Source organism: Apostichopus japonicus, chromosome 13, assembly GCF_037975245.1.
Source record: "Apostichopus japonicus isolate 1M-3 chromosome 13, ASM3797524v1, whole genome shotgun sequence".
Taxonomy (NCBI): Eukaryota; Metazoa; Echinodermata; class Holothuroidea; order Aspidochirotida; family Stichopodidae; genus Apostichopus; species Apostichopus japonicus.
Genome location: NC_092573.1, coordinates 25,661,326 through 25,683,785, shown reverse-complemented (window position 1 = coordinate 25,683,785; position 22,460 = coordinate 25,661,326). Strand labels below are relative to the sequence as shown.

At 37.3% G+C, this 22,460-nt stretch overlaps 1 protein-coding gene across 5 annotated transcripts in view; it reads right to left on the bottom strand.

Annotated features, from left to right (window-relative positions):
• Positions 1–1,500: 1,500 nt before the first annotated feature.
• LOC139978967 (uncharacterized) overlaps positions 1,501–22,460 on the bottom strand; it is a 42,844-nt gene continuing 21,884 nt past the window's right edge. For 2 of the 5 annotated variants that reach the window (XM_071989579.1, XM_071989575.1), the window contains 16 exons: positions 17,423–17,543; positions 16,681–16,808; positions 15,497–15,626; positions 14,830–14,960; positions 13,945–14,065; positions 12,930–13,125; positions 12,121–12,266; positions 10,947–11,156; positions 10,278–10,495; positions 8,381–8,612; positions 6,601–6,874; positions 5,733–5,995; positions 5,204–5,435; positions 4,713–4,789; positions 3,567–3,728; positions 1,501–2,326 (listed from right to left, as the gene is read on the bottom strand). In XM_071989579.1, the coding sequence (XP_071845680.1) occupies positions 1,772–2,326; positions 3,567–3,728; positions 4,713–4,789; positions 5,204–5,435; positions 5,733–5,995; positions 6,601–6,874; positions 8,381–8,612; positions 10,278–10,495; positions 10,947–11,156; positions 12,121–12,266; positions 12,930–13,125; positions 13,945–14,065; positions 14,830–14,960; positions 15,497–15,626; positions 16,681–16,808; positions 17,423–17,543 (3,196 nt within the window). In that variant the 3' untranslated portion in view covers positions 1,501–1,771. Of the gene's footprint in view, positions 2,327–3,566; positions 3,729–4,712; positions 4,790–5,203; positions 5,436–5,732; positions 5,996–6,600; positions 6,875–8,380; positions 8,613–10,277; positions 10,496–10,946; positions 11,157–12,120; positions 12,267–12,929; positions 13,126–13,944; positions 14,066–14,829; positions 14,961–15,496; positions 15,627–16,680; positions 16,809–17,422; positions 17,544–18,226; positions 18,426–19,583; positions 19,838–21,057; positions 21,691–21,882; positions 22,021–22,460 lie in introns of those variants that run through there. The other 3 variants (XM_071989576.1, XM_071989577.1, XM_071989578.1) reach the window with 3 other exon arrangements.

Sequence of the window (22,460 nt, the reverse complement as noted above, 5' to 3'; positions counted from 1 at the left end):
CCAAACTTGCCAACGTTACCTTTCGTCCAGTCTAGGTCGAAGTGACGTGCGTAAAAGTCTAAGGGGGGGGGGGGGTGGTGGCATATCTACCTCCTCCATGGTCACTCGGGAGCAAATTTCGTTCAGTCGATTCAGTCGAGGTGTTTTTCAAAATTAAAAAAAATAGTTATTAGCACAACTTAATTATAGAACTAATATATATTCTAAATATACCTCAGTAAGCCAAACATTGACGTCTAAACTTTGATTCTTTCTTGGGGTGGGGGCGGGGAGGACACCAGAACCCCCCCCCCTCCAACGAGGGACCCCACAACCTGCAACCATGACAATAGTGCATAAGAGAATAATCTAGGAGACAATTTAGTTTTTATTGTTTAAAGAGGCACATTCCACGCATCCTGGTGAAATCTACATTCATTTCCTTTGTATTGTTTTCGAAATAACAACATCTGAAGTTAACATGGTTTGACCCAAACGTGAGCATGAAGCAATCACGTGTGATGCATCTACATTGATGTATTGATAAGTTCACCCCCCTCACCCCCCCCCCCCCCCCTTATGCAAAGTTGGAACTCTGGCTAATCCAAGGTCAAAATTAACTAGTGAAAGAAAAAATTGCTGTCAGTGTATACAACTAAGACGTCACACCTGTTTGCTTCAAGTTGAATTATGGCACAGATTGTGACAATTTCAGCTTGCAATATCTCGAACACGCAATGTAGGAATGCCTTGTCTTTTTTTTCACCAAGATATTAAGTAGAAGCTCAAAAATGTATTCTTCTGGAGAACCCTTTATATTCAACCAATAAAGAACATGTAAGTCACAGAAGAACATGCTTCAAATCTCATATCGTAAAATCTTTATCAATAATTCCATGAGTCAGGCTATAAAAGTCGAAATAAAGCAAAAATCCCTCGTAATTCTTATCAAATTTACGTTACCAAATAAAGCTAATGACTAACAGGATGAGAGGCAAAATTTAGATAAGAGGCATGAGTCGTGTTATTCATAACATGAAAAACGCGTTATCAACTAATTCAATCATTAATGTATATAAACTAAACAAGAGACATGTTACAGATAAGGCAGGAAGCCTTATTTGTACCGAATTCGTTAAAGATTAATTTTCCAAAATAAGTGAAAACTTTTATCTACTCCTGTTTTATGTCTAGATAGATAGTCTGAACACGTAAAGAATAATCGAGACCCAAGAACCTTTCAGATTTCAAATTTGATTTGACAAGTTACGACATTGTTATTTCAATTTTTGTCCCCTGAAAAATAAACATATTAGTCATACGTCATTCAGATTCACAGTGAATTGATATGATACAGTTAATTTAATTAGTATAATAATTCAGACACAAAACAGTTAGGCTGAGTACGCCCATAACGTTTTAAACTATGTTCGGTTATATCGCCAATCACTGGAAGTTTGAGAATTATATTTAAATCTTGAAAATACTTTAAAGGTAGCATTCGAAATTCATCGACGTGTGAAATATAAACGACTTGGTGGTGATATTTTCTTACTGGTGTATAATATGATAATCCGTTGGTTTTTACCATTACCATATTTTGCGGGACACACTTATAACACCTGAACGACTCGTGGGCCTGTAGTAATCCATAGTGATTGGTAATATGATCCAAATAAAATGGTTATTCATGACACATTCAATTCAAAGCAAATAGTAAATAGTAAACCTGGTAGTCTCTCATGGTTCTAATAATTCAAAAGTTCGGTTTTATTTATTTTTTCATTTTTACTCAAATAATGATACAGACAGTGGAACGTCTAGAATGTTTGTTTCTTTTCGGAATACCTTGATCCGAATCAGCTCTTCCTGGCAGGCGATTGTGGGGACCATGCCGTGACGTCTCTGGTAAGGACCTACTGCTTCCTGGAGCACTTACATGCTTCACGTATACCGGGGAAGGTGCCTTCCCCTTCATCACGGAGTCCGAGACATTTCTTTCTTTATTAACAGACTTTTTCACATCTTTCAAATATTTATCTTCTTTTCTAATATTTTCAGGATTTTTAGTCGATGTTGATTTAATATTATTATTTTGCTCCAATAAATCAAACATTTTCTTGACCTTCTCAACAATCAGTTCATTAGATTGTGCTGTTGAATAGCGTCTGACATCGATGCAGTCCTTGTTTGACAGAGTCGTGCTGATTGGTCCATTTGGTGGCCACGTCATTCCCTGCTCCAGGAGGACCAATAGGATGGGTTTATCCAATTCATCTGACATCGTAAGTTGGCGTTTGCTGTCTGATGATAAAAAGTACTTCTCAGACAGACACGCGACGATTACCTGGTGGTTGAAATGATATGTGGAGAGGAAAATTATAACTTTTTTAAGATTTTAAATTTCCCTGTTCAGTTAGAACGTTTCAACGTTTCTTACTGGATAAAAGTATCTAAGGCAGATATATAGGAAGTATGAATTATTTTAGTTTTTTTTCTTTCTTAAATGTAATTACCGATTACTTTCTTCAAGGCAGATTTGAACATATTTGTAAATGTAAGACACAGACCTAGTTAGGTCCTTGCAGCTGTACTTTAGTTGCTTATAAACCTTTTGTCACCCGCGAAATCCACTCCTCTAGTTAATTAACAGATTTATGTGATTATAACTAGTTGTTTGTTCCTAACTATCTCAAGTTATCAACAATTTAGTCCACTATAGAATATTTTGTGGTTACATATGATGTTGCCATGAACCTTAATTCTCCTTTCTTTGTAACCACTAGATTCAATTCAACGCATAATGCTGCTTCAATATCAGCCGATTGTTCTCTTACAGGCTGCTTTTTTTCTGCCCATCAAATTCAAAGGGTATCTGAGTAACAACAAGCGTTTGTTGCTAATAACACTGTATACGATACTTTAGAAGAGTCTGCATGGGAGCCAATTTTGGTTGGCATTGAATGGAATTGTTGATTACTCGCTATTTAGGCATCTTTAATTGAAAACACTGGAAGGGCTGTTTTAATTTGTGCAATTGAGATTGAGTTTCTGTATCACTGCTCGGTCTGCATGTTAATTGCTGAAAACTGTTACGACCCAATCGAGGGACGTCGATTCGTTCTCAGGATTAGTGGTGCAAAGTTACCGATACAATGCATTGATTAATGTAATTGTACTTCTTTAAAAGCATACCGGAATTGGCTGTAAGATGTATCCTCATTATACCATCTTCCCAGTACCAGGTTATCTCTCGAGGAAACAAATTAGTTGTTATATATTCCAATAATTTAATTTATAGGATCAATGATATAAATCATTAGGTTCATGATATAGGATCAATGATATAAATAATGATATACAATAATGTAATATGGGTTATACGATATTGTACAGAATAAATTATTTTTCAATTTTATGAACAAAATAAGTTCAGGTGACGTGATTCCTGTTCCAGGAATTCTCGCTGTCGGGGGATCAATCTTCTGCCCCACCCGGGTAACTGACCCTCTGCCTTTTAGGATCGACGCCCCTGGTGACGACCAGGCCCTAAACTGATTGCAATAACTGGGATAGTTTTTCTGTACCTGAGCTCTTCTCACGGCATCTTCAACTACTTCTTTACGTGGTTTCGTCGCGTTTACTTCAGGAGAATCCATCCAACATGTCAAGTCTTGTTCAGTCAGATGATGTTGGATATCGGTGACCTTTGACCTCATATCCAATTCGTAAGAGAGGAAGATGTCACACTGAAATGTGTTGTTGTTAAAGTCAAGTTTAGAGAGCAATCAATGTACAATGTCTTTTGTGTTCATATGTAGAGATACAATGCTACACTGGAATCCTCACTCATAATGTTGCTACTTAACACACGTATACCAATATCACACCCAACGACACACCAGGAAGTTCAAATGTCATCAGAATTAGCCCCAGTTTTAGCATGATAAAAATGTCTAGAAGTTTTCAAAAGTACTTTCTAGAGGCTTTGGTCCTTTGTAATATTCGCAGCCAATTAAATGAGGACTTTGAGAACAGAAAAACTAATGTATAAAAGAAAATAGAAAATGTCTCAGGGTGAATAACTGCTTTTAGAGCTGCTGTAAAATGCGTGACCACATTTGACTCTCTAACAATTTTTTTTGGGGGGGGGGGCAGGGGGAGGCGATGACCTCTAATAACATCTGCGAAAAGCGAGTTTGGCATGTAGAAATAATAAACCAGTGAAAAAGCAGAGATCTGTAATATATATTAATAAATGTCCATTTGACACATTTTCAAGGAAGTTGGGAGTTGTAAAAAGAAAAGGTCCGTTTCTTTTTAATAGAAAGTCACTAGATTTTAACAAAAAAGGTGATTATAAAGAGAAAAAAAGTTGTATTTAAACAAAAATTTGAATTTGCTATATCTTCAAATGCTTTGTTTGAAATATGAAAACTAAAAATAGACGAAGAATGAAAAACAGTATATGTCGGAAAATAATAATTTATTAAGATGATAAAGTCTAACATAAATATCCGTGACTCAGTCATGCATATATTTTGGTAACATTCACATATTGAACAAGTATCTTATTACCTCACTGAAATAGACTATTGTCCTGATATAGTTCTCCATATGTGTTTATTATCAATCACTTCGTCACACAAGCCTCTCATTTACTTATAATAAGCAATAAAACCTTATTATTGAAGTTAAATTTTGATTTTGCCATAAAATAAGTATTAACTCACTGTCGAGTTTGGAACTTCGATATCTTGATCTTTTCGATTTGGATGTTTGGTTAAATTGGATATTTTTTTACGATATTCTGAAGGAAAAAGAGACGCTAGGAATTATTTTATACTTTGCAGGTGCGTCGATGGAACGGAGACATAGAAATTTATATAAATGTCATTGTTATTAAGATCAATTTAAAATGTACGAAAAAAAATATGATTCCGCATTGAACATTACTGCTAACAAATGATTAACAAAATGTAACGTTTCTATAGCCCTGTCTAATGTATACATTAACATTCGTATTGTTTAGACCTCTTTAATCTAAGTCTTGAGTAATCCGGATGAGACATTCGACATTTCATAATTCTAGCATATTGCACATGACTATGTCACGACAAAATAATGTCATTTTTGCTTATGATTGACTTACGTGATACACGTGAGAAACTTGAAACATTTAAAAACCTTTGTAATGTTAGACTCTAAAAATGTTAATTCATACCTCCTCGGAGAAGCTGTGTGTTAGGTGTAGCATAGTACCCAATCTGTCCAAGAAGCTCATGAAACCTGTCATCTGGCCAGAACTTTTTCCCTCTGACGTACTCGCCCTCCGAAAAGAATTGAATGTAGAGGAGCTGGGCAAAGAGCATACTCATAGAACCTTCAGGAGGCCAGGGAATATTCTCAATTAATATAGGGATGATAGGTTTGTTAAGGAGGTTGGCAAGGTTTACCTACAAGGAGAATAAAAAATTAAAATATAATATTAAAACTGACAGGAAGATTTGCTCAAAATATAGGTAGCATTTAATAATATCTATGTATGAATATTGAATACATATCACAGAAAGAAAATAATAAGAGAGGTTGAGGTGGGGTAGACGAGGGGAGGGGGGGGGGGATGAAGATGAAGTTGGAAATTGCTGTATTACCGTCACTCACATTACTACCGATCATGCGCACTCCGCTGGTCTTTTCAAGAACGGAGATGAAGCTTCCATTTGACCGTGGTCTCTCGTGAAACGACTCACCTCTTTATTGCAATTTTCTGATTTGGCATATTTAGTGGTCACCATACACAGGACCAACTTGGCTGCCCTCATGCCCTCATTGATCTTAGCAAAGAGCTGGTCTCCTCCTCCCATCTGACCAATGTCCAACCAACACCCATACCCAGCCATTTCAAGATGGTCCTTGACCGCCTTGACCTCAGGTTGATGGTCCCACTGGTAACTGATGAAGACAGGGCATGGTTTGTCTGACATCTCACCAACCGGCTTGGGAACCATTTGATCTGAGATGAACGGTTAGTTGATTAAGTAAATTTGAGAAAGGATAAATACATATTTGAGTATATTTGATATGTGTCATGTCAACGTGTTAACTTGTTAAGAACATGCTTTCATGTAATAGTTACGCGAATCTTAAAAAGAACACAACAGGATATATGGAATTAGAAAGGAAAATTGAACACCCCCTCACACCAAGCTCGACCCCACAGGTCCATTAGCCATGGATTTAGCAATGCCTTCTGGCTTCCATTTACACCAATAGACAACAAGCTAAGACAAGTCCATGTTAAAATGGATCGACTAGGCTGCTGAAAGGTCCAAGACGTTCACGTACAGGGACTGTAATTTGACGAGAATGCTCATTATTATCAAATTAGTCTCAATGTATCAAACAACAAGAACATAGTATGATGTAATATCTATATCCGTTTCTGAAACTCGATCATTACTTCATTAGGGCCCTTGTGTTGTCAATGTCATATCCGTGGCTAGAAGCCGGTGGGTAGTGCAAGGCAACCTTCTCTGCATTTCCCTACCATCAACATTTTCTTTATTATATATCCGCTGTAAGCTATTCACGTTACATCAAACTTTGAAAAAACCTTACCTGCTTCTTCTAATGCTTTCTCTACGATCTCAGCTGCCTCTGTCCTTCCCATATCTTGCAGAGCGGTCAAGATGGCGTAGGTTGCGTCACTACTCTTATGAGTGGTGTACCATTCAGCTAATATAGCCATGGTAGGGTCAGGAGACAAGGCCCAGTTACGGACGTCTTCACCAGAAAAACCCAGGCGAATGGCCAGGTACCTCCAGTCATACTTGTGCTCGGGGTTAAGAATCTTAGAAACGTCACGTGACCACTTCGGCGCGTTCACTATCGTCTGGACGAGCAAAAGAGAGCACGATTGGATATGGAAAAAATTGTTCATCTCATCGTATATGCACAATAAGGTTAATCAATTGTAAGCAAGTCTGATAAGTCAAAGCGTATACCATTTCAAAATTGATTTCTTTGTGCAAATGTATGTTAATTATACGGATAACACTCAAAAGTAGAGAAAGCAGGTTCACACATAACAGTAGAAAATATAAGGATCAAACACAACAGAATAAAAAAAATAGAATTTCACACAATGCTTCAGGTCAGCTGGAAAGATAGAAAGACAATGCTTGGATCCGCCAAAGGGTAGGAGTTTCAGAAGAGGAAGGTCTACTTGTCCAGTTAAGGAAGAGGAAGCTGTCTATGTATGGACATTGGAAGCGCCGATCAGATAGCCTAATTCAGATGACAGTAGAAGGAGAAGTAGAAGGGAAGGCCAGGCCAGGACGTAGGAAAACAGGATGGATCGATAACATCAAGAAGTGGACAGATGGAGGAATGGCCGTGGCCAGAGCAAAGGCAAACAAGAGAATGCCGACGGTTCTATGAGGACTATGGCAATACAGCAGCAGCAGCAGCAACAGCAGTTCACACAACAGGAAAGCACAAGATAAAATACAACGGAAGACAGGATCCGCACTACAGTAGAGAAAATCAGGATCACACACAACAGTAGACTAAAAATCAGCTTCACACACAACAGTAGACCACAAATCAGGATCACACACAATAGTAGACTAAAAATCAGCTTCACACACAACAGTAGACCACAAATCAGCATCACGCACAACAGTAGACCACAAATCAGCATCACACACAACAGTAGACTACAAATCAGTATCACACACAACAGTAGACTACAAATCAGTATCACACACAACAGTAGACTACAAATCAGCATCACACACAACAGTAGACTACAAATAAGTATCACACAACAGTAGACTACAAATCAGCATCACACGCTACAGTAGACTACAGATCAACATCACACACAACAGTAGACTACAGATCAGCATCACACACAACAGTAGACCACAAATCAGCATCACACGCTACAGTAGACTACAGATCAACATCACACACAACAGTAGACTACAGATCAGCATCACACACAACAGTAGACTACAAATCAGCATCACACACAACAGTAGACTACAGATCAACATCACACACAACAGTAGACTACAAATAAGTATCACACAACAGTAGACCACAAATCAGCATCACACGCTACAGTAGACTACAAATCAGCATCACACACAACAGTAGACTACAGATGAGCATCACACACAACAGTATGCCACAAATCAGCATCACACACAACAGTAGACCACAAATCAGCATCACGCACAACAGTAGACTACAAATCAGCATCACACGCTACAGTAGAATACAGATCAGCATCACACACAACAGTTTACTTCAAAACAGCATCACACACTACGGTATTTAGTAAAACCGTCTCTCATTTGCCCAAAATTGGAAGAAGCCCAAATGGACTTACTTGTTGATCTATTTCAGTAAGTTTATTTCCGGTTTCCTTGACTTCCTCTTCCATTTCTGAGATCTCTTCTCCTAGTTTTTCCTGCTCGTGTTCCACCTCTGTAATTTGTCTTGCTTTATGTTCCAACTCTTCTGTCATATCTTGGACTTCCTCTTCATTGACCTGTGCACGTTTATCTAACTCAATCACCTCTGACCTTTGACCTTTGACTGTAGTGTCCATAATCTCCAATCTTGAAACAAAATGAAGTGCATTTGTAATAAACATTGCATTTCATCAATTGTAATGACAATTCAAAACGGAAAAGAAAAGCCATTAAACTTCGGAATGATGTAGTTTAAACGTTACAAATTCATAGTCTAACAGTAAAAGAAATATCCAGTACTCATGCGATCCAAATTCCAATTGATGGGGAATTCGGAATAAGGAAACATCAGATGCCTGAAATATAATAGGTCAAATGAGTATTATTTACATTATCAACTTCAATTAAAATTTGATTTGAATCAGACCAGGGTTGTGGCAGGTTACTTGTAACTTGTTTTTACATCTGCATATTCGTTGACTTGTTGCAATCTGTTGGTTACATATACAGTGTGGTTTAAGGAAAGATACTGTACATGGTAACGTTTATCTGTTATCCCAATGAATCGACAACTAAAATTAACGAGGAAATTAAACGGTACCTGAACGATTTGAAAATGAAAACGCTGACGCATTACATTACATCATATCACATTACATAACATCGCATCACATCATATCACATTACATCACATCGCATCACATAACATTACATCACATCACATTACATCACATCACATTACATCACATTACATCACATTACATCACATTACATTACATCACATCACATTACATCACATTACATTACATCACATTACATCACATTACATCACATCACATTACATCACATTACATTACATCACATTACATCACATTACATCACATTACATTACATCACATTACATTACATCACATCATATTACATTACATAATATCACATTAAACTACATAACATTACATCACATCACATCACATTTCAACACATTACATCGCATCGCATCACATAACATTATATCACATCACATCACATTACATCGCATCGCATCACATAACATTATATCACATCACATAACATCACATTTCAACACATTACATTACATTGCATCACATCACATTACATCACATTACGTCACATGTTTTAGAACACAACATTTCTGAATCGGATTAATCCGTTAATAACTCATTACTTTAAGAATAGAAAGATGGAATTGCCTTTAGATATGCCTTACTTAGATTGATGGGCATGAGAGTGGATTGGGGGAGGGGAGGGGAGGCGGGGTAAGGTTGAAATAAGACCATAGTCTAGTGTATTAGTAGAGAAGAAGCTTTAGGCTGCGTCATTACATCTGACATATTTATATTTGCTTGTTTGAAATTGTTGACGAATTATTATAACTGATGCAGCTACGTAAAAACCTTTGCGTATAAGACAAATCGGTAAGGGACCAATTTCCCCCTACTCCATGTTGGTGTCGCCCAAAAGAGTTAGACAAATAATTCAATCGTTCCCCCTTTTGTACGAAGGATGTCTAGCGGTCGTGATTCTTGACGAATATCTCAGACGAAACCTTTCCGCCACCCCCCCCCCCTCTCCTCCCCCAAACAATTCGGTTGTCTTATATCAAAGTATTTGGAATTAGACCGTCGATTCGTGCTTTGTAGGCTATTTTACATGCACTCTTTTTCTTGGAGAGCGAATATAGAAAGAAATGCTATTTTAAGCAATGCAATTTGTTTTACTCCATTACCATGACAACCAGGTTGGCATGTCACGTGCTTAAGAATGACTATATTAACCAATTAACTCGCTTACGTTCTATCTTCTAAGAAATCCAATACCAACTTGACAGTGTCGCTTAGTCCAAGAGCTGTCCCTGCTTTCTCGGATTCGATATCAGATTTATATCGGATAAGGATGTCTTTATATTTTACTCCTATTCTCTTCATCTCCATCAGAATTAATCCTTTGTGTTCTTCTTCCATCGTATGCAACCTCTTCACCATCGCTCTCAGGCAGTGATCGGCATCCTCCTGGTAACAAAAAATATATATATCATTTTGAACATGTCATGACGATTTTAGCAGAAGAAGCCTGGAATTCCGAGATGGCTGCCCATGGCAACAACAACAAAAAAGTACAGAAATAAACATTCAAAACATAACATTGATGGGACTGCAAAATTGCATTTTACAATTCGAAGATTATTATTTTATTTTTTTGTAACTGAATATATAATATACAGTTACATTGGTTTGATAACCTTCATATAAGATTTTATTTATTACTGTCTCGAAACTAATGAATGTGTATGCGCAAGTGTCTTGTTATATGCATGTACGTCATATACTAAGACCCAAATCATGATACAAAACACAATGTGATAAACTAAGCACTATCGGGGTTGACGGTGCAACTTTCAGCGTCTTTTCACTGACAAGCCAACATCCCTCCTGTAACTCCCATCGCGCTAATTTGTCTTACCTCGCTCATTAGGCCAATATTTGCTATTGTTTTTACAGCAGAGCTAGTGACATCGGGGACTCGATCCCACGTCTGTAGTAACGTCCTGTAATACTTGGCGACCTCGATGGGATAGCAGGATGATATTTCAGCGACAACCATGTAGGCTAAATAAACATTCGAAGTGCTTCGTAAATCGTTGACAATGATTTGCAAACTTGGGAGAAGTGTCTGTGAATAAGGAAAATAAAATTAATAACTGTAATTATTGGCAAATAGGAATGTATGAATGGCGAGGTTGGTATATAAGCTGGTTGTATGCACATTGTTGTATTGGATGTTGATAATGACTGAAATTGAGTAAATTTGGAAGGGATTATTATTTCTTGTTTCCAATTACTTCGTACAGCCTCCTTAACATGTCAGGTACATAATCACTATCTGGTGTTGTTCTTGTACTATGTAACCGGAATCTAACATATTCCTATATGCTAGTGTTAACATGCTAGAAACGATGTTGTGCACAAGGTTCATCAACGCGAACAAATGCATTTCTGATTCAGTATTTTGAATAATTCGGCGGACTAATTTAAATTAGTGATCTAAACTTATTTGATCATGAGCTGCGCAGGCTGATTCCGCAATAGGTGTCAACCATGTCGTTCATACATTGCACATATTTCGGCTCCAAATTCGAAGTAAGGTCAAACTTTATCTGCTGTCCAAACCTATAAGTGGCGCTGCTGCAATTTTTATCACTCGGCCTTGATGCATTGTTTCGTGTAAACTAGAAATAATGAATACCGCCGCCATTTATCCCAATTCAAAAGTAAAGAAAGTGTTTTGGTTTGATGGTCTATGTCTGGTAATTTTCCAGACTTGCAGAGTAGTGAATAATGGCTTGAAGAAGGAGTGTGTCACGATTAACAGTGTTATAATTAATATTTCATCTGTAGTCAAGCAAGCATACACTGACAGCTTACCAGACTAAAATATCTATTAATAATATATTATTACTACCATATTTGCACGGGCATGATCTTCGGCACTGAACGTTGCCATATGTACATGCGACTGTGCACGTTTGCAGCCTATAGCCGTGCATTGTTCAACGGTCAAGCGCCCTCAATTTTACGAACGAGGCGGATAAGAACAGTCTTTAATGAGTCTATATTACATTTAGTTTATGACTGACCTGAGATTTGGTTTTAGCTATTTCATCCAGTAATATATACAAGTATGTCTTCTCAATATCGTCCATGTCCTCCATGCTCTCATTAATGTTGTCTATACTGCGCATGATCTTCTCAGGAGCTGCTTGGTAGAGGGGTTTTAAGACCACTGTAAGAAGGGAGTAACATGACTTCAATACTTGGGTTAGAGCACAGAAAACATGATGCATATAAGCATCTCCTTTGGTATCACAAATATTCATTGAAAATGTGCGGTTAATTAACAGTTGCCCTGTGAACTTTCACTTTTCTTTGCATAAGTTCTTATGACGTTTGATGGGCGATTTAAAACTCGGAAGAAAGTAGGAAATTTCAAATGCTAAAAGGGTAAGATACAAAGAACTGGAATGATGGCACTGAGTATTTGATGAAGTAGGAGTCAATGGAAAGAAATGTCCCACATGACAAGATCGTTGGTCGAAGATGAAGGTTTTTGAACTTATTAGAATAGGAGTTCTCAATTCATTTCTAACGAGAGACAGAGAGAAGCATTGGTTGGAGGAATGAGCTAGAGAGAACCAAACATCTCTCTATACCTGGATTGAGTAAGATGATGGTTAGGTAAGGTACTCAAGTCTAAGGACTTAACGGGGACCATACCCGATCAACATTGTAAACCGAAAACAATTCAATGTGTTAAAAAGGGACAGACATATAAAAAGGACAATATTAGGAACCAACTTCCGTCCGGTAAAAACATAAACTCTTCCAGTATTAACTACGTTTATATCTTTTATTTTCTGCAATGATGAATAACAGATAGTATCATTACTGCCAAGAGAGAGGCCGCCTTTTCCGTCTAAGTAAACCTGTAGTATTTCTTCTGCACACGGTACTAATAAATCCACATGTTGGTATATGTTTGAAATAGCACTGCCTGCTGCGTCCTCCAACGCCTTGACGCCACAGTTCATGAGGGTTACGGTCCCTGGTACGAAATCTTTGATCTTAATGGCAGTCGAGTAATGCTGTGGTACAAAAACACACACACAAAAAAAGAATCCAAATATGGATTAACGATCATAACTGGGCCGTTGTGTAGAAGGCTTTAATTAATCGAAATACATAAAAGTCGTTTTTAACTTTTGCTGTTATAAAGACAGATAGTTGTTTTTCATCACAGTTGAATAGTTGTTTTTACCCTTATCGAATTACATTAAGTTACTATATAGCAGCGTTGTCCATGGAAATGCTATGAATGTTAGGTTCTAATGCATGACAATAACAACGTAGAACTGCATTTGCCTGCAAATACGCAGTATTGTAATGCGAGTGGAGTGCTTGCAGTATTAGGAAGAACTTTTCGGTGTTATTTTGGGCGAATAACACACCAGGGAGTATAGTCATATATATAAGTGCCAACAAAGTGAGTGCGCTTGTGAGCGCTGTGACAGGCTCAGCATATAATTTGGCTACACAGGTAGCCTCTGAAACTTCAAATAATGTACATGGACTATATGAAACTTTAAGTTTCAACATTCAGTTATGTGGGTATCATCCACTTTGCCAGTATAGCCAATATTGTAGCGCACGCAAAATAATTCCACCTGATTCTTACGTATAAATTAGGTCCGTAGGTTTCTATGATCAACAAGTGGGAGGTCTTTTGCCAGCTGTACATTGTCTTCATTGTTGTTGTTACTCATGTGTCAAGTCATTCACTATATATTCAACAACTGCATGTTGTATCACGCATACACTTATAAGTACTACAGGTAACAAGAAAAGGGGCGGAGTGGTGGGGGTGACATTTGTACGATTAGAGGTTTAAAGCGTGAAGCACTTACTTTCTGTACTGTCACCCATAGAATGTCATGTACAATACTACCGTATCCGGAAAACGGAGAGCCATACAACTCTTGGGACACACAATGATTGTAGATTCTGCTAAGTTCAGTTGGTGCTAGTCTGAAGTTAGAAGAAAATAAAAGAATATAAGTAATGTTATGAAACAGTAGTTGGGGATGCAGACGGCGAAATTAGGGATGGCAGGGGAAAGGTGGGTAAAGTCTTGGTCAAGACGTTTGTAAAGTTTGTTTCTTTTGTGTATTTTATTTCTCACAAAGTTTCCACGATACAGGTAACATGTTTGCACGATCGGGGGCGCTCGTCCGCTCCGTTGTAACAGTTTATTTCCATACACATCTATAGTCTCTGTATGGTGTTATCTACACAGCTCTGAGTTTATGTTTGCTACGAGGGCGCTTGTCCACTGAATTAACTTGCCCAGGGATCTGTCCGTTACAAACAAGTATCGAAAAGAAAACGAGGAAGGGGCGCGCTATAAGCATACACCACAGAACCAACATAAAGGGGCTTTCGGCTTTTACTGAAGCAGTTGCTTATAATAAACTTATATAGTATACTAGGGTTCTAACAAAACTAACCCGGGCACGAAACAACTTAATGAACTCTTAGCCTCATTCCCCTTTACAGAGTAACCATGTAACTGTTATTTATACGATCAAGTAAGGTTTCAAGATTCCCTTCCAAAGGGAGTAGATATTTCCCAAGCTAACAAGTGACCACGGGATCCAGAGAGAGAGAGAGGGGGAGGGGGGGGGGGGAGTTACAGGAGATTACACCAGTGAGAGTTGTGCAAAAAGTTATTAATTTAATATTGCAAATTGATGTAAAAGTACAATGAATAACTCAAGATCATGTCTACTTACATAGCATCGTTATCCAAACAGCTGATTGTGCCACAGACCAAGCTGGCTTTATTTGACTCGGAGTTAATGTTGATCTCTTTAACCCATCGAAGAATTTCATTATACAGGACGGATAATCTCTCCCTCTTCACCTGAGAAAAGAAATGAAAAAAAGGTAAAAATCATATCAACCAGTCCAGTTTACACTATTCACAGTTTCTGAAAACCGCTCATATACGAATACAACAAAAAATTAAGTTCACAACAGGTCTATGGATTACTGAGAAAACATTTGCAGCTTAAAATGAGCGATTATAAAGGGATATGTGAAATTTAGTCAGTTTGGGCGACAGCTAGATATTAAAGTGCAGATACATGCTATCAATTCGTATATATGAGGTTCTAAATGCATGGATTATGGGAAGTTCAACCCCAAAATGCATGACTTTTTTTATCTACTTTGAATGTTTTTACTCATGTATAGCCTCAGATACAAGCCGTTTACACGGAAGAGTGATCAAGACGCGTATTTTACCCATTATTATGTCCCTTTGCCTATTGAAATTTGTTGGCTAGTGGTGGACGGTGAAGCTATCAGATATTAGCTGTCTATGGATGGACGCGTCACTGATTACTATGTTGCCGTCCTGGTAGCTTCTTATATATCTTCTTCTTATTTGTTACTTACCTTCCATTTCAAGTCATAGCATTCTACGATGCATTTACCTACGACCATTGCTACGTCGGATCGACTTTTATAGCAATCAATCAAAACGATAAGTATATCGTCGCTAATTGTTTTATAAAGTTTCCCTCTCCTGAAAACATGAAAGAAAGAAAACATTTTTCAACGTTATTAATTTTGATGATGAAGAAGCCTGTATCATGTATCGTGTAAGCTATTAAATTATTAACGTACGGTATCATTAAAATGTCTGTCGGTTAATTAATGACTTTAATTAATTAATTAATGGTAACCTTTCAGTGCATCTGAAGAAGAAATGTTTTGTTTGTTGTTGAAATAACATAAATTTGATTATAGAAAATTATTTTATGGAGATATATAGACCTAACGGGTAATGGCAACAATGTAAGCAGCAACAACTGAAAGGTGGGGGTGGGGTGTGGGGGGGGGGCTTTTCCTTGGCTTGTCCCGATGTTTCGAATTTATAGCAACAGTTCCTAGCTCAAGTATCATTGACGCTGACACTGCACTTACGAACATTTTTAATCTCAAAATCATTCAAAATTTCGAATTTCTTCATGTTGATATCAAAAAGTGAATGTTGGTATAAACAAATTATAAAAAACAGATAAATTTGTCGAGATAAAAATCTCCGATGAAGTATCAAGATTCAAGTGGAAAATATAATATTTTCAAGATGAAATGTACAAATTCTTATAGAAACCCCAAGGCTGCGACATAAAAACGTCGATATTTTATGAAGAGATTTCAATTCTTTTAGTTAAAATATCGATGTTGTGATAAAACGTCAAAGGTTTGCGGTGAAAATTTAGGAAACAAAACTTTCGAGATAAAACGTCAAAAGATGTATAGGTAAATCGTCGAGATTTCGACGCTAAACTCCGCAGTTTTACAGCAAACGGGACATATTCAAGATGGTAAACACTTTCGAGGCGGAACGTACAAAGATTTAGATAGAACGTCTATATTTCGTAATAACAGCTAGAAATTTCGACATAAAAGATTGGAGATTAATTATGAAAGATCACATTTTATTTTATGAATCTCCAAAATTATTAGATAAATTATAGAAATTTTGAAACTAAGAAAACCAATAAATTGTCGAAACGTCATGAATTCCTGACAATCGTCGCTACTTATACTAATATTGACGCCCCTACACTTACGTGAAAGCTGACATCATACTTGTAACACATGATTCCACTGTTGCAATATGTAAGTTTGATTTCGGTTTATCTGGTTGAACTAATTCTGACAAACGTTTGACCATCCTCAAGACTTGCTCTGGTCTTTTCTGTAAAATGCAAGAGTGAAACTCTTTAGCGATTTAGGTCAAAAATATATGTTCGGAAAAGGTGCTCATTTAAGCTGTATAGAAATGTGATATAATTACGCTTTCTCGACGATTCAAATACCCTTCCCCCTCCTCGCCATCCTCTCCTCTCCCCATCTCCCCTCCCCTCCACCCCTACTCTCTCCACCCCCAACCCCAATGATACTTATGTTTATAAGGTTCTACCATCCCGCAAAAGTAGTCGGATCATTTTGTGTGTGAATGCAAGTATATGGTTCGCTTTGCAGGAAATAAAAAAGTGAACTTTTAGATACCTCTTTATACGCCAGTCTCTTAATAACGAATTTGATTTGAAGGGTGTCCCTCTCCGTTAGGTAACGCTATTGGTTTATATTCGATTTAACTACTGTATTTAACTATACTATACTATAACTATGCTTTCTCAAAGTGCCAGTATGAGGCTGATGGGACAACTTGGAAACGAGAGGAAGAATCTAGTAAAAATTACATTTTTTTGTAAGTATATATCCTGGCATTAAAGGGTGGGGAGGGGGCGGGGAGCGTTGAAGGAGGGTGGGTATGAGGACAAGGGGAGAAAGACTTCAATATCTTACCTCCCATTTAACGAGGCTGGTTTGATTGAATATCCCCTTCGCCATCAGGTAATATCCATCTTTTTGCTTCATGAGGCAAACTTCGCAGATCGCGACTGCTTGGTCTGCGTATTCCTTTCCGCTATGGCATAAAACAAAACAATATAACATTCAAGACTAAATATGTAAACCTCCAATTTGTAAATAAATCGTTGATACATATTTCTTGTTTTCTAAAAGTACATCTGCATGAAAGTAGGATGCAAATTAAAGTTTATTTGTTTTTCGTTTAACGCTGAATCAGACAAATGGAAATGGAAGCCTGGTGTAATGGAATGTAATGGGGAAGGGGTGGGAGGGGGAAGGGGAGGGGAGGGGATAGGGTTGTGAATTAGCAGTGGCTGCATTGGCATCCGTATAATGGTGCGTGTATGGTGGTTTATGTATATTGGAATGGGTATAGTGCATATTGGCATATTGGTAGGTCAACAGGTGCAATAATACTGTCGATGTGACTACCTTAATTTGCATACTAATTTGCATACTACTATGAAGTACTTGGGTTATTTAATTGGTTTAATGAAAATTACAGAATGAGATCGGATGGGGAGGAAGGGACAGGGGGTAGTTGTATTGGGATAGAGGTACTGGGTAAGTGGATTTGGTGGTAGTGTTAGTGGTATAATAACAATAGTTATGGTACAGCGTTTGTAATACAAGCTAAATGGATGCGAATTGTTGATAATAAAAGTATAAAGTTGTCAGTGAAATTGCAGCAACCTCGTGGCAATGTTTAGTATTATAAATAAATGAATTGTTCGTTACCATTTGATTATACTTGGCAAAGTCAACTCCAGGAAAGCGTCCGCAAAAGTTGAGATTGTTTTGTTATCTGCTCGATCATCGTCATGAATAGTTTGTGACAAATGATTTACATAATCCTTCAATTTAGCATCCCCTGATTGGATAATATCTGTCAGTCGATGAATATCCATGACTGACCAAGTCTGTCATCTGGCCGTCACTGTGTATTTGAGAAATGACGAGAAATAAGCGTATTAATAAAGAGAAACAGTCAATCATTGGATATACTGTATATATTCGCTTATTGACGTGGCTCATCAGTGTTCGATATCATTATATGGTTTAAAGGTGGAGAGTCGTAAGCATGACGTCACTAACATACATCGGTTCATTGTAGTGACACAGTAACAGTGACATTTATTGTACGTAGACTTGTTCATGAGGGCAAGTTGCATGATCGTGCATCGGTAAACGATTGTCCAATCAGTAGACACAAACTGACAGATTGACAGAAGGACGGACAGAGGAGTTATTCTATTTGGAGTTTTCTTAGGTTCACCGATACAATATTAGAAAGAAAACTGTGAATGCAACGGGGAAGTCACGAGTATCAACATGTTTAATTTAATCATCTGTTTCAAAGATATGTCATGAAATATTTAATAGGTATCTTAAACTATAGTCAGAGTCTGTGCGCGAAAAAACAAACAAACAAGTTGATTCACTCTCACCCAGTGTACATTGAGACTAAATAATTTGATCACATGACAGGTTACATCAAGCGAAGAAACACAGAATCCTTCACAAGAGAATAGAAACTGCAACTAATTGATGAGCGAACTACTACATTGTAAATAAACGAATAAAAAATGAGACAGATCAAACACACACACACACAAAAAAAAAACACTTTTATTGCAGTTGGATGTTTAAATGAAAAGAAAACAAATGAATGATTAATAATACTAGAAGAGGAAAACCCAAATACAGTCTGCATAAGAATGAAAGCCTGCAGAATAATATGCTTCAGGTGGTGGGTATTTCTTTCCTTCTTTACAGAAATGTCTTAACGAGTCATTGAGTATACCGACTTATGTCTAACACAGTACTACATTACCTAATGAGTGGACACTACACGCCTTTGTGCACCAGGGTTCTAAATATATCTATAATGTGTATATGCTATTGTCATAAACGTCCACATAATAACGTAATAATGAAGGCTATCATTATAAAATCTTAACACGGCATTGATTTAAAACATTAGGTTTTAAAACTTACATTCGTGTTAACCATTCTCTCGAGCGTATTAAAACTCTAACAATATTTCAGTGACCAGAATTAAATGATGAATATGAAACTACAGCGAATTTCTTACCTTCAAAATCTGCCTGGTATATGACGTAAAAAGTCTTTCCATCGAAGAGGTGGGGAATAAAGTAAGAGAGAGAGGGGGGGGGGGGGGTTCCTTTTCAGTGATGGATATATAAGATTCAACCGAAAACTGCTGCCTTGAGCCAAGCGCCCGGTCTTTGATCTGTTCAATGTAACAAACCACGCACGTCGCAAGTTGTACTGCAGGCTCTGTGTAGTTATCTGCAGCTGTGCTGGTATATCGTTGTTGCTTAGTTTCTTGTAAACAAGATGATTACATTTACTTAAGGTTATGTCAACATGGTAAGTCCATCGAATAGGTTTATTTTAACGGAAACTACTCCAAGAAACAAAAAAAACCCCTACACATCAGCCTCGTAAAGATAAAATTCCTTCTTTTTTTATGAATGGATGACGTTTTAACAAGTCATTAACAATGATACACATGAGTAACTTGTAAAGTGGTGCCTATGCATGGGTTTTCACTCCTTGTCTCTGATCTTAAGAAATGATTGAAGAGGCTTGAAATGGGGGGGGGGGGGCATGGGGGGATTGTCATAAAATATCATGGAGGTACTAACTTTATTTTCATTTGAATCAGCGAAATCATTATTTCATTAGGTTTTGTGTCATGAAAGGGAGCCACGGAAAACTATCATTGAAATAATTGCTTGAAAAGTTTCAACTGTCTACAAACACTCAATTGAAGGGAGATGAGTTGTGGTTATTACACAAAACTTTGTTTTGCATGTAGTGGTACAGTAATTAAGTGTTAAAAAATGATACCATGGCACAGGTAAGCGAGTATAAAGATGTCACAAGTCTGGTTTGTCTTCAAAATCACGCCAAGGGAACAGGGCTCAGGGGAAGGGTGTAGTCAAGGGAGGATGTGCATCCTGTTGTAGGGACGCTGTTTTAGACTCGTTATTCCTCATTATTTATGTTAAACTCTGTGTTTATCCCTGTCAAGAGTAACTTGGTTGCAACAGTAAACTTTAATGCGTGTTGCAGCCACGCCAAATTTAATCCCACGGGTACAGCGACACTTAAATGAATATCAATATATTTATAGTACCCGTGATTTGTCATTGTTGTTGCATTGCATTCTGTCACACTCGTATTCCGATAATATTTGAACTCACACTTAGATGTCTTGGTTGACGAGAAAATGACAGCTGATAAAACGATTAGTTTAAAAGAAATTGTCTTACTATAGTGTGAGCTTTTGTCAATTAAAACACCTAGGATTTGTATTGCGATATTGCAATCAAACTGGCCGTCCCATTGTATTTATTTTTGTTGGGTATGAAGTGTAATAAAACAATGTTGGGTAAATTGAGGAAGGGGAATGTAAAAGTATGGCCGGGTAGTGATTAAGTTTGACCAATCGTTCAACGTTTGCGCAAATACAAATACCCAATAATTTATCAGAAAAGGTTTAGTTATTTTGACATGTTACCCTCAAACGCATGACTTACCATGTTTTCCCGCGCTTTTGGTTTGCCTTGTACCTCCGATCATAAATATACAGGTGACCAAGCACCCGGGCGTTGAAGCTATATACCACGAGAGCGAAGCCGTTACTGTTACGAAATATGAGTCCCTCAAATTGAAAGAAAATTTTCGCACGTTTCAAGTTTAATGCATTAATTTTAACGGAAAAACTTATAATATAAAACAAAGAAAGATTATGTAATCATGAGAGAAGGTGTTGGTTCCTTTAGGCCTAGACAATACAGCTCGATAAAATATTTCACAGTTTTCAGTTTAAACCTGCCAGTTATCTACCGCGGTTCTTTATTTAGGTTCAAGGTCCAGTGGTGAATATTTTTATACAACTGTTAAAGGGTGGCGAAACAGACTATTAAGTAGTCGCTATGTGGACTGGTGCGAAGTTTCGCCGTTGACTCTGTACAAGGTTGCAAGTAAGTTGATGTATTGACATGTTATATTATGGCGTTGTATAGCGGTTCGTATGTTTAATTTAAGGAGGAAATACGTGATACAAGCGCGAGGACTTCCTTTGAGAGGATATAGTCAAATGTAGTATACATGATGACCTTCTATAGCCTATATATGTATAATACGGGCATCGCCTTTACTAACAGGTGAAAGTGATCTCTCTAATGGTAAAAAAAAAAGAAAATTATAATACAAGCTTCAGAAATTGACTTGTGGTGACTTTGCTGAAACCTGTAGATTATCCGTCCACTACACTATACTATACAACAAATATATATATATATATATATATAATAATATATGTGTGTGTGACCGCGTCTCGGGTCAGCTTTATTACCTACCTGAGGGAACATCTAGAACTCCTGGTCCTCCTTTCATTCCCAAATGTGAACAAGGCCTATTGACATTCGCGAAAATACATAGCTTAGTAGTGGGCTCTGATAGGTTCAATTTACTGCGTCAATACTGCACTACTCAGTACACACTATTATTCAAATTAAACATGACCGACTTAATAAACACGACGTCAATGTTAAGCAAGGTTTTTGTGTTATTAATATTTGTATAAGCTCAGAAATTGTTAAATAGGACCAATAAATTATTGTTTTCTTAAACGTCGTCTTGTAAACGTTAATTATAACATTATTACCAGGATTTGTTTGAATTTAATTATTTTCATTATATTCATGTTTGATTAACGTTAATCGTATTTGCTATTTATTATTTTTTCTCACATGACCAACCCCCTCTTTTATATAAACGGCCTTCAATATTATTTTCTGTGTAGTTGTTCTTGTAAAGCGCCACTGTTTATAGTGTCTAAGTGAGCGCTATACTAGAAATGCCATTATAATTATTATTTCTATGTTCCACGGCAACTCACTACCTACCTATACACACACCTTGTCACGTGACGTTG